Below are 13316 nucleotides of genomic sequence, written 5' to 3' on the forward strand. Positions count from 1 at the left end.
TTAGCAAAAAAAGCATCTTTGCATTTTTATTTTCTTCAAAATGTTGATTAAATATACAAAAATATAGTTTACAAATACTTTACAGAAAATATTCTGTTGCAGAATTCTTACTTTTACAAACATGTTTGTGAGATACACAAACATTAGCAGTGTTAAAACCGTGGTGTTCAGAAGGGGTGTGGCTCATCATGTTTACACGTGTGAGGTCACAATGGGGGAAATGGTGAGGGGGTGGGGCCACATTAGGTAATCTCAGCATGAGGCAATAGAGAGATGAAAGAGGTTTCATTGAGAAGAACTGAGGTGGGGGAATTATCTTTTCAATGACTTTTTCCATTTTCAATGACAATCCCAATGACGGATTTACAAGAATCATCTACAATTTATAAACTGGCAGTTTAAATAGTAACCATGTATCAAATAATAAAAAAAGGTTAAGGTACCTTAGTGGCCATTAATGATATTCTATAAAATGACAAGTGCACTACAACAAAAATTGTGCCAATCCTTAACACAATTTTAGTATGAAAAAAAACATGTCTTTGTGTGGTCTAACAGTCTGTTTGAAACCGGGAACCAATAACATTGAAAAGGGCTACAATTGCAGTCAATTTCATGTTTACCTTTTCACAATAAAATGGGATAACTGGATATGGCACTCTCAGCAATGCTCAGTAGAAAACATTATTCGGAATATGCACGGTAAAGATATACGTTAGTCTATCACTTAACATTCCCAACGTGCTATAAAACTACCTACTTAGTTGATTACGAACACACTAATTTTGCTCATACAAACCTATTCTGTTTTCTTAAATTGCTATAAAATGTAAGATTGTGTCTTTATTTTACTGTTTAAACAATGCAAACAATCCTTTGCCTAATCTCCTCCATCCCAAAATAAGGGCTGTTAGAATCAACTACTGAATGTTAGAGCTTTACATTTTAGCACACAATAAATTAAATCGGTTCCCACTTCTACATATGTGGCGAGGCACCGATACCACCATGACGGACGTAACTCGATTTTCAACTACTGTCACATTATAATGAAAAACCACAGCTCTCTATATGCATACATTCATTATCTGAGTGACTCAAAGTACACCTTTAAGACCGACAGTGTTAAAAAAGCCAAAAAATGACAGAGATTCTAATTTAGGAGTGAATTTAACAATACTTGATAAAAAATTCATACGCAAAGGAACCATCAGTGTTTCACTCATAAGTAAGACTATGTATGATGTACCAGAGCCAACCGATCAAAAATGAAAAAACATCCTCTTAAGGAAATAAAAGAGTTTCCTCGCACATGCAGAAAATGCTAAATAATAATAAATACACCAATCTCATATTAAATAGGTTTATCTAAAATTCACAATCTGAACATCCATGTGTAGTAGGGCTGCCGTTAACAGTGAGGGCACCGAGACCCAGCGTGACACTCACGCAAAAAAACTGCGGCACTAAAGAGTGGGGAAACAGCCAGAGCTTCTATTCTATTACAGAGAATAAAGAAAAGCTCCGATCTGCTGACTGCATCTATCCCGCAGGCTGTGAGTCGAGACATGCGGTAGGCCAGTGCTGTCTCTATGAGGGGTGATGGCCATTGATCATAATGGCTGAGGACTCTTTATGTCCATGTGGAAAAACGGATTCAGTGAGGCTCACTCTGAAAGATGCTGGAATGATACTAGACTAGACTTCTATAATAAGAGAATTCACCGGTCCTTATGACATCATCACATCAGATTAGAGTTTGTATCTGTAGCGCATCTAGTTTGATTGACGTTACTATGGCAGGATTTCTTTTCTTAATATTTGTTGGAGGCATCTGGGGCTGTCTACACTTTCCCATTTATTAGAAAGATATGCAGCGCTAGATGATGAAAGACAGGATAAATACACACAGGCATACACATACGGTTCTATGGGAGAACTCAATCTCCATGAAATACAAAGTGTGATTAGATACAAACAGAAAAAAAATAGAAAAAAATTATAGACACAAACAGTCTCTGCAGCATCTTACCTATTATATATTTTTATTCACGAATGCTTTGGGATGTTTTGTTATTTTTAAATGCAAAATATTTTACTTCATTAGCAAATATTTCCATGAATGCAATAACACACCTGCAGTACTCTAAATTTAAAGTACTGAACTAAAAACAAGATTCTGCATGAGCAATACAAGCCAGAAACTATTAAACCGAATCAGTGGAAAGGTTTAGTTACCTCAGAGATGGAAAGTTTGGGGCACCCTTAAATGGGCACTTCATTTCGAAAGTTTAGGGTCACTTAATCAAAATGTTTCTCATTATTTTACAAATCTTTTATACTAAAGGTGTATGCTAAAATGTTAAACACATTCTTTTATTTACAAAATGTATCTGAAAAATGTTTTTAAAATAGATGATTCAGAGTTATTATAGTTTTGATTTCAGTCTTACAGAAGCTTTATTGTCTTTTATTTTTATATATTTATCTAATATAATTTTAAATTGACTTTATAGCAATTTTGTTATGTGTTTTCGTCATTTGTATTATTTAGTTTAGCTTTTATTTATTTTCAGATAACAAAATTACTGCCTCATCTTACTTCAGTTGATTCCAAGGCTATATTTTCATTGTTGTTTATTTTTTTAAGATATATAGGAAAATATTTGATTTGATTTCAGTAAATACAATTGTTTTAATAGTTTAAGTAAACTCTACCAACCTTGGGATGACTTGGACCGAATAATAAAGAAACCAGTGTATAACTCCTATGCGGTTTTAAATGCACCTTAAGAAGCTGGTTGATAAAATGCAGAGTGAACATTTTTACAAATTCTAGTCAAAGGAGAATTGTAAGAAAGAATGGGTAAGTGACCCTAAACCATACTGTATTTATTAACAATACCATCACTGCCTGTTACATTAAATATGCCACACTGACTTGGGTGGAAAGTCAATACCAAATGATTGAGCATATCTTATAAGGTTTTGGAATGATGATGTTTATCAGTCCGATACAGTTTTATAAAGGTAGTATTTTAATTAAATACACTTACCAAATGTGTATGGCGGTGTGTATTTAACACAGCTCGATTTTGAAGCAGATCACACACAGAGATCAAATACTGATGGGTCATAACCTGACCCAAATTCACACCTCCTCTATTCATATTTTTTTGCCCCGCTTAAAGTCACAGTGATCCATATCTACCGATACAGCCCTGCAGACTTTTTATTCCAGTCAAATTCACTTCATAATAATAATCACAACAAGACAAACAGTCCAAGATCGGTGTTCAAAAGCTAAATTTACAAACAGATAATCATTTGCTGTATTTTTTTAGATTTGTTTTGTTCATGAGCTGTTACTACGCTGCTTTCTACTGACTGTCAATACACAAACACTCACACAGACAAACATATACACAATGGAGAGCTGCTGTCCCTTAAATATACAGTATAAACGTTACTCTCCCCAATCAAAATAAAACCAATGCTTTGCTCTGTGGCTCTGTGTACATAAACAAAAAGTTCAGAAATAAAATATATAATAAAATCTTGCTACTATCACAAGCAACTAGGTTAGAGTTTGTTTAAAGTGCGTGTTGAAAAACTTGTTATTTTTAGTCCATGTTTTTTTTCCCTCTTAATGGTGTCCTCAAAAAAGTGCTTTGGTGTGGATCGGTTATTATAAACAAGGTTTGGCCATATAATCTCAATTCTTCGTCAGTATACCACAGGAAAAAGAGCCAAACCCAAATATAAATTGTGTAACTCAACTGCTGCAGTATTTTGAGAGAGTCCTTTGTAAAGCCACCAAGGTAGAACACGAACGCACGCAGGTCAAAGGTCTCCGTGGCTCTGGGGACAAATCCTGCAGTCTTTCCTTGGATGTAAGCTTGTACCTGTATAGAAGGGAGTGTGAAGGTGGTCACATGAGAAGCAAGAGGTGCTACACCATGTTCTCCACTCCGGGCAGAGGCTGCTGCGACGGCGGCACGGATTCAGACACGCTGTGCTGCTGGGCCAGCTGCAAGACGGGCATGTTGCACAGCGGGCATACCTTCCTCACCTCCAGCCATTTAATAAGGCACCTGAGAATGACACAAAGAGAGGGATGTAGGAGATGAAAGGAAAATGAGATAATGATATGACCAGAATTTCTCAAATTTCGGAAATGTGATACAGGGTCTGTATAACAAAATTCGGTCTATACGCACTTTCCTCCTAAATAATAATCTCATATAACAGAGTTTTTAACAGGTCTGAAGTAGCAGAATACAATGTGAACAAGCTTGTGGAATGTGAAACGGAGTTAAATCTTGGGTTATTCTAGGCGACGGTGAGATCCCGGCCCTGATGAATAATTTACTGTAAGCACAGATCTATTTTAGGCCCTCTTGGCCCCGTCAGGAACACGAACAGATCTATGATACAGGAGACCCCATTTAACCACCGACTCAGATTGTAGACATTGTGTGTTCATTTCAAGTGAAGCGTTGAAGTAGAAAAGGAGTGTGTGAATTTATATTGATATATATCGATGTAACCCGTGCAAAAGTAGTACACATTTCTTTCTAAATACACTACGTACACAAAGAATCTTTAAGTCCATATCTCTATTTCATGTTTTCTATCCTTCATTTATGGTCCAGATTTGTTCTGTTTCTCTCTACGTCTGGCTGGGAAAGTGTTAAGTGAACTTTTTGGAGGGTAAATGTCTGTGTCATCCATCATACAGTGTGACATGCAAAATCATATGATACACATCTTATGATTATCATGTTATATTAGTATTTAGGTCAATCTTATTTAAATCAGCAAGCGCCCTCGTGGCACAGCAACAACAACTTTTGTTTCTGAGAGAAATGTCACACTTTACCAAATAATAAGGTGTTCGTTAACTAATAAAAATGTGATATTTTATTGGATTAAATCTATTTAATGGCAACTAATACTTCATGGATTAAAATCTACAGCGGTCAAATTCTCTAGATTTTGGTAACACTTTACAATAAGTTTGTATTTCTTAACAGTTAGTTTGTAATTGGTATCACTTTATTTTGTTGACTAGTTAATGCATTAGCTAGCATGAACTAAAAATGATCAATACTTCTACAGCAATAAAAAATCTAGTTCATGTAAATTTCAGCATTTACTAACTTTAACAAAAGTTAATGTTAGCAAATGCATCAACTAATGCATTAACTAATGAACTAAATAAAGTGTTCCCAAAATTGTACAATAACTACAAAGAGGGCCATGCTATTATCAAAGAATATAGCAATTAAAACATGTAATGACATAATACTTTTACATATAAATATTTTGTATAAAGTTATTGAAAGAGTAATATTACAGTATAACAGTTCTGCCCCTGATATTATCACTGAAGCACAGCACTTTATGGAAGAGTTCAGCGGACGGATTTTAATGCTTTGTTTTTTCACTTTTTATCAGCCGATCACGTCAGGTGCAGCTAATCAACGTTTACTATCAACCAATAGTCGTACTACACATACTAGACTGCGGCTGTTTCCGAAATCGCTTACTTCCATACGAAATAGTAGGCGAAATGAGATGGAGTCATGAATAGTATGTTCGAAATCTCAATATGAAAAAAACAGTAGGCGAGAAATACCCCGATGGTCTATTACTTCCGCCAAGTTTCGTGAGTGTGGATCGGATGGACTCTTTTCTATCACATGATGTCATGGGAGCTGAGCAACGGTCAAATGTCAAAAGTAAATCAAATACGTAAAACTTTAAGGCGGACGTCAGTTTTTAATGTAATTGCCAGTAAACGAATTTCTCGTCAATAAATTATGTTTTTATCAACGCTCAAGTATAGGTTGTTGTTGATCCGTCATAGGTCAAAGAGCATACGGGTCACATGACCATAAAACATGGTGGACGCAGAATGTTCTAAATGTATCCCTTTTGCTCCCACTCATACTAAATAGAACGTACTGCTTTAACAACCGATAGGTAGGAACTTCAGTACGTACTGTCACAGTTTACACGCATCCTATTTAAATTGCCTTTCTCTGCTCCTTATCAGCTGCTTAATCGTGCCGCAATTAAAATCCACCTCCTGCCCCATCTCCTCCATATCTGCCTGCATCTGTTAGATCATTTTAATTGCAAGAGGATTGCACATACCTATGTATAAATGTATAGAATAATGCAATGTAAGTCGCTTTGGATAAAAGCATCCCAAATGCATAAATAAATAATAAAAATATAAATATAACATTTGAACTCTGTAGCATGGTTAGCTGCCGTGAGGTGAAATGCTCGGAAAGAACTGAGAGCTCCTGCCCCTGTGATGTGTCCAAACATTACTTTGACATTTACTCTGGCATTTACCCTGACATAAAGCCCAGTGCTAATGTCTCACAGAAGGAGATGGATGAGGCAGACAGTTTTTTCCACTAAACCTCCTGCTCATCAATGGCAGATTGGTTGACTGTCAGATTAACGTTGTGTCAGCATTTGATACCAATATGATTTTATTATCATTGGAAATATCAAACAAGAAACTGTTTGTCCTAACAAAATTGCACAACTGCATACTAAAATTACATTGATTCAAATGTTTCTTTGAACACAAAATCCATCCCAAGTTGACATCATAAATTGAACTAGTGGGCGCGCTCAAACAATCCAACTGTAATTGCATGTGTTGCTGCAACTGCTACATAAATTGTATAAATCTTTTTTTTTTAAGTTCAAAATTAAAAAATATATTCTTTTTCACTACAAACTGTTGTGATTGTGTTTAATGAGGTGAATTTTCTGCTTATGAAACCTGCCAGGATACTCACTTTCTGTGGAAAGCATGTTTACACGGGCAGATGCCCAGCTCGTCTTTCTGCTTGAACTCTTCCAAACACACCGCACAAATCTGGAAAGAGAAAAAAATCTGTTTTTAACTCAAAAGTTGAGGAAAAGTGTTCAACTGAATACACGTTTCAACATGTCATTTGCATGAGGATTTACATCCTGAAAGATTACGAGTCAATGTGTGAGCCGAGATGATGATGTCATCCTGGATTTCTAGACTTTTCCTTCCAATCTAGCTGTGAAATGTAGCAGTTAGGGGTGTAGATATGGCATTTCATCTCAACAAATGGCAACGTTTCAGGGATGTAGACGTCACTGAAATATTTTCGGATTGCTACGTGTCTGGTGCTATAGGAGGCAGGGAAATCGCTTCGTCTCACATTTGGGCTTAATAAAACATGCGCCGATTCCATTGGAAACAATTGGAAACACACGCCGTATGCCGGCAGAAACATAGCCCCTTATCATTATAAACTTAGGACTGATATACACCATCTACGTTATCTTTTCTAGAGGACCTCCTAGATAACATGAGCTGTTTACAATGCAAATACCTCATTACCCTACTTGTTGACAGTAAATAAAGGAAGAGTGAATGAATAACTGTAATAATTGTAAAAGAACAAAAGAGATTTCACACAAACGGTGATTATCGTTGGAGTGTCACAACAGTTCTATACAATTCAGTGTGTATCATTTAACAATATAGTTTGTATGGTGTGCTTTAGGTGTCATTGACTCTGGCCAGAGGGGCTGAAGAATGATAGAGACTCTCTGTTTTAGATGAGCACACGTCTCTGGGTTAGAGACTGTTGTTGAATGCACATTGCTGGGTTTTCTAAGATAACAATGGCAACGGGGTAGGAGATGGGACAAAAAACATTTGTCTTTATGCGTGTGAGTTTCTTTATAACACTAAACATGTAGCATCCTGCACAAAACAGATCATGCATTTACTTCAGTGGTTTTATACAGCAAGGCATTACTAGCACTCACACATTATGTGAACAAGGCTAGAACAACTACAACTTTCATGGCCATTTTTCTGTACTTTCTGTTACTTGTATGAGAGAAAAACAACATACAGTATCTTTTATTTTCAATGTTTAACATTCCTTCTTAAACCTTGTATTTCTATATTTTGATTTTCAGGATTTGCCAGAAATCAATATTTTTAGTCACCATTTCTGTTTGTCACTGGGTTTAGCAAATATCTCACCACTAAAAAGTGCTAGTCAACTTTGACAACATAGTTTTAATCATTTAAAGGTTTTTTCCTGAAAAACAGCAATTTTGGACATCCAAGCTTTAGGAAAGACAGCGGCGGTTAATGGATGAGCAAATCATGGCAATCAATGTTTTCTGTGGTGGTTAGTTTTATATAAATAGATCTATTTATATCAGTCTCTGATAATCATTCCAATAATTTAAAGTGATAGTTCACCCCAAAATAACAGTGCCCTCATCATATTTTCAACCTTATATCATTCAAAACAGAAATTTTAAGAAATGTCTCAGTGTTTTTTTGTGTTTATGTTTTTGTTAAATAAGATACTGGTATTAGTATGTCACCAAAGTTCCCTTTATAAGCATTCCTCTCCGTCCCTCCCTTTTCTGCTGGCCTCTTGACTTGACTTGAAAGGGCCACCTCTGCGTTTAAAAAATAACTCCTCGGATGATTTTTAACAAACGTAAATAAACCTTTATGTTCACCGCTCGCTCATTTTCACCATTCTGCTCTAATCTACGTGATCTCTCACCTAGAGAACAACACTTACACGTGAGCCTTACAAAATAGAAATCGTGCGGCTTTATTTTCATCACTGCTGCGGAACTGCACACAACTGACTTTGTGATATTTATGTCCATGTTCTCACTGGTTGCTAAGCTATCATGACAACCGTCTGGTGGTCAATTAACAGTTCACAAGCTCTATAAGGTATCTGTGTCTGCGGGGAACGATAGCTAATGTTTCAAGGGCTACATTATACTCATTCATCTGGCAAAGAGAGGAACAGCCCGACACCTCACGTAGATCAAGTAGCAGAGGATCAAGGACAGGGGTGGGAGTGCACGTCAAGTCCTATACATCTGCTTATGTAACACATGTATATGTAAAGCAGATAGCTAAATGTTTCTTGAACTCAGCTGTGCTGGTGGGAAACTCATGTCTGAGCATACAATCATAACATTGTTTTTCCCCCATGGCTTATGTAGCCCAGCCCACGTCTCTTTATGCAAGACATTTCAGCACACATGCAAATGGGAACCAGCTTTACCAGCAGACGTGACTTACTGTGTGTTACTTTCTGAAAAATCCATATGGTTCTCTTATTTGTGGCAACATGTCCTGTCTAACGCATATGCTTCTGCTTAGTAGCGTCTCTTAACATATTTTTACCCGATGTCACGACACTATAATCTTTTGCAGGATACGTTTGCCGTACAAACCCCAGATGACCTCATGAAAAACACACCAGCTTCTGCTTAATTTAGATTTTAAAAGAAAACCAAAGTACTCGTTACTTCAACATTTAGATGCTACAGTATATACAGACAAAGTATATAAATCATTTATATTTGCCAGGCACAAGTTTTATGCAAACTGACCTATAGTTCAATGCATTCTAGGGTATTACTGAAAATTTTTATTCACAACATGGTAAAACCCTTTTCACTTTGTCGTGCTTTTAGTCATTTTACAAGAAATCTTGGATTTGTTAAACAAAACAATAAAATGTGTTGACAGGAGCTGAGAGTGATATTGTAAATCCTTATTTGTTTCGGACAGCATAGTTAACCAATATTGAATAAACTTACCAAAATATTGAATAAGATATTGAAGAATTTGTGAATGAGCCCTTCAAATCTTTGATACATATGCTGGTCTCGTCAACAGACATTGTTACTTTAAGAAATATTTAGGGAGTGTGTTTTGAATGTAAGTTAAACAGTGACAGTTTGTGACTATTTGAAGTGCTTTTTGTTTCAAATACAAATGAGAAATGCCAGAAGCTACAAGTGGGCCAAAGGATTTTAATAGATCATTACTCAGTGCTGCACAACACAGTGGCGTAACTGTTATGACCGTGTCATTGTTTAACGATTACATGTTTATGCACATTTTCAGCCAGAAGGGACTATAAAATAACGTCCAGTTAAAGTGTAACATACATCAGAACCTTAAACTGAAAACTTTTTCTCGATCGTGAGCTGTTGCGAGAACCAGATCGAAGGGCTTCAGGAAATTCCCGGAGAGTTAGATTGGCGAGCGAGACCTCGGTTGCCCTCGCACCTCAACATCGCCGCTAGAATTTCATTAGCACTTGTGCATGAAGTCGGGAAAGTGGCCAGTCAAATGATAGCAGTTGCATACAGGGCATCGAGGTGGAGGTTAAACATGTCATGGACTTTCTTTAGCACACAATGTTATTAAACACAGAGAGCGCTGATGTCTTTGTAAAGGTCCTTGTTTTCAATGTTACTAGGGCCCTATGATTTCCACAATGCGAAAAACGCAGACGGAATCGCGGAATCTAGGCATAAAAACGGAATTTGCCGTATGGCACAGAATCTCGCAAAAGTATTACTTCTTAACCAGAAAGTAGCGCTCAACAGCTATCAAAATGCAAATAGTTATTATGTAAAATGAAACAAAAATTCAGATGTGGTTTAAATAATCTGCTTGTTTTGCGTGTCTGTTTTAAAAGTGGTTCGGTTGCGTGTATTGCATGCGAGATGTTAATGTGCTGCTTTCAACTGCGTTGAAGCTACTGTCAAACACCCTTTGCCAGCCCCATCAAAATAAATGTCTGCTTAACTTGAATAAGTTATAACACACACATTTTACTACAACATACCCCTTGAATGTTTTATTCATTTATGATTTACTTTAGAAAATGGAAGTTAATGTGCTAGTCAACTTATAAAAATAGTCCTTTTTTAATATTACTTAGTAAAAATATTACTTCAATTTAAGTAGACCTGAAAAGAAAAAACGTAAAAGTAGATTATAACCTTATTTTTCCCTGTATGGTTCAAAGTATCCACTGTAGGCTTTGAAATATAGTTTATAAATGAATGCTATAGTTTACCGAGTATTTCATGTGGGCAAATATATTACGGAAAACATGGAATCCAGAAAAGAAAACTACATTTGGGAAAAATGAAAGGGATTAAGAAGACCTATGTAAAATGTAATTTGGGTTTAATATTCTGTAACCAACAAAATATAAAATGTAACTGATATTTGTTAATGTCACGGCTGACATTGGTTACCATGGTTTCTGTATAACAAGTTAGTGATGAGAGTACTTCGCTGCTAACAGAGACTGTGAAGAGGCTCTGTGCTAATTCAATAGTCTGTTGTGTTATGCCTCCAGCTCATCCAACATAGTGAATGAATAATGTAATCTTGAATGTAGGTTGTTGCAAATAAAAGTTCATTCAGCAATACATAAAGGCATACACAAACACACGAACAGTACATGTATGTACGGTCCTGGTAAGCCTACAGTGTAGGGGTCAAATCAGTGCCAAAATAAAGAACTCAAACTAAAATATATATTATATAAGTGTTTGTTTGTGTGTCTGTGTGTGAACAAATGGATAAGAAAAGGCAGAGGGCACTCACCTCATGTAAATTTAATTCTTTGACTTTTTCCTTTTGAATAACCTGTGAAAATCAAAACAAAAATGAGTTCAAAAACACAACAAATGTTTTGTTAAATTTTTAACAAAAATATACATTTTACATTGATAAAATACAGTAATGATATATTGGTATAGATACACAATGAGAGAATTTTTCACCTGCTTGTATGCATAGAGCTCTTTGTGCGCCTGGTGCCGTAACCTAGAAAATAAATTCATTTAAGTTAGTGTTGTGACGAAACATCTTTTTAACACCTGTGTTGAAAGACATTAATGACAGAAAAACATATTTAAACAAACACCAAAAACATACACGTGAACCATGATAATAAAGATAATCATTTGAAATTTCCCTGATCTCTATAGCTGTATGGTCAACACATGGCTGGATCTGATATGTGATAAGATACTATTATTTTCTCATATTTTCCATAAGCAATGTATCTTGCTACATTTTTCACTGGATGCGGTCAATCGTAACATAATATTAATGATTAATAATGTAATATAAATGAATATGATATAATAATATAATAATGTCGTTCCAAACCTGTATACATTTCTTTGTTCTGTTGAACACATAGATTTTTGGAAGAATGTGAGCAACTGATAGTAGAAAAAAACTACAATGGTAGTCAAAGGTGCCCCAGAACTGTTTGCTTTTCTAAATTCTCCAAAACATCTTCTTATGTGTTCAACAGAACAAAGACATGTATACAATAATTGTTCCTACTATGGTGGTGAATGGTGTCCCAGAACTGCCAGTTTCTAACATTCATCCAAATATCTTGCTTTGTGTTGAACAGAACAAAGAAATGTATACACTTACACTAGAGGGACAACTAGAACGTAAGCAACCGATGACAGAGTTTTCATTTCTGTGTGAACTGTCCCTTTAATAAAACTATAAATAACTACTAACAAACGATAAGAACTTTCTCTTTGAACCTTTTGATATTGGCTGCATTCATTGCTACTAGTGTCATGCCCTGCCCTGAGTATGAGCTTGTAAAGGCCCACTTGTTCATAAAACTGGCCTGAGCTGAGGGTCTTTTAAGGATTGTTTTTTATTGTCTGCTTGAACAGACTTTAGTTTTAACCTGGCTGAATCAGGATCTTTTACCCACAACACTGCCATGTTGTACTCAGTGTGACTTTAAAACTATATATAGACACTCTTGGCAGGAACTCAAGAAATACAAGCAGCTAAGCGCTAGATGTTTAAAAACTATTTTAATGTTGAGGAAGAGTGTGTGAGTACGTTTGTGTGTGTGTGTGTGAGTGAGAATGTCTGATGGAAAATAACTGGAATACGTCAGGCAAGATAGAAGAGTCTCTTGTGTAAGAAAAAGGCCATTTAAAGAAAAGCAGCTAACACCTCAGACACTGTTTAGTCTCTAGCTTGGGAACATGCACTCTGCACATCCAAATGCTATTAATAATCTATTTGACTATTTGTCCAGTTAGCATTGTAAAAATACATTCTTTTTTGCTGGCTGGTTTGCTGAATTCCTTTCATTTAGATGCATCTTAACATTTAACAAGATACAATACACCAATAAACAACGTTTCGGACATATTTCGGACAGCAGCTGGTGAACACAACATACAGTATAATACAATAGTCTTCCTTGGCAGCTATGAATTCATGAAAGACAATATACATTTAGGAAAGGTGAAGAGAGATCTGGACAGATATGAGAATGGAGACATATGTTTTGTAAAATTTACCTCCATTACAAGTAAGCTTAACCTCTCGCAGCAGAGTGAGAGGAACCTGTAAAACAGGCAGCACAGTCTAGGAGAAAATCGCACAT

General features: G+C 36.0%; 1 protein-coding gene across 4 annotated transcripts in view; it reads right to left on the reverse strand.

Moving 5' to 3' along the window:
- The window catches only part of rnf24 (ring finger protein 24), a 33539-nt gene continuing 20223 nt past the window's right edge, over positions 1-13316 (reverse strand). For all 4 annotated transcript variants that reach the window (XM_056765494.1, XM_056765488.1, XM_056765501.1 and 1 more), the window contains 4 exons: positions 11659-11701; positions 11480-11521; positions 6828-6907; positions 1-4094 (listed from right to left, as the gene is read on the reverse strand). In XM_056765494.1, coding sequence (XP_056621472.1) covers positions 3953-4094; positions 6828-6907; positions 11480-11521; positions 11659-11701 — 307 coding nt within the window. In that variant the 3' untranslated portion in view covers positions 1-3952. The remainder of the gene's footprint in view (positions 4095-6827; positions 6908-11479; positions 11522-11658; positions 11702-13316) is intronic.

The sequence above is a fragment of the Triplophysa dalaica genome, chromosome 2, assembly GCF_015846415.1.
Source record: "Triplophysa dalaica isolate WHDGS20190420 chromosome 2, ASM1584641v1, whole genome shotgun sequence".
Lineage (NCBI taxonomy): Eukaryota > Metazoa > Chordata > Actinopteri > Cypriniformes > Nemacheilidae > Triplophysa > Triplophysa dalaica.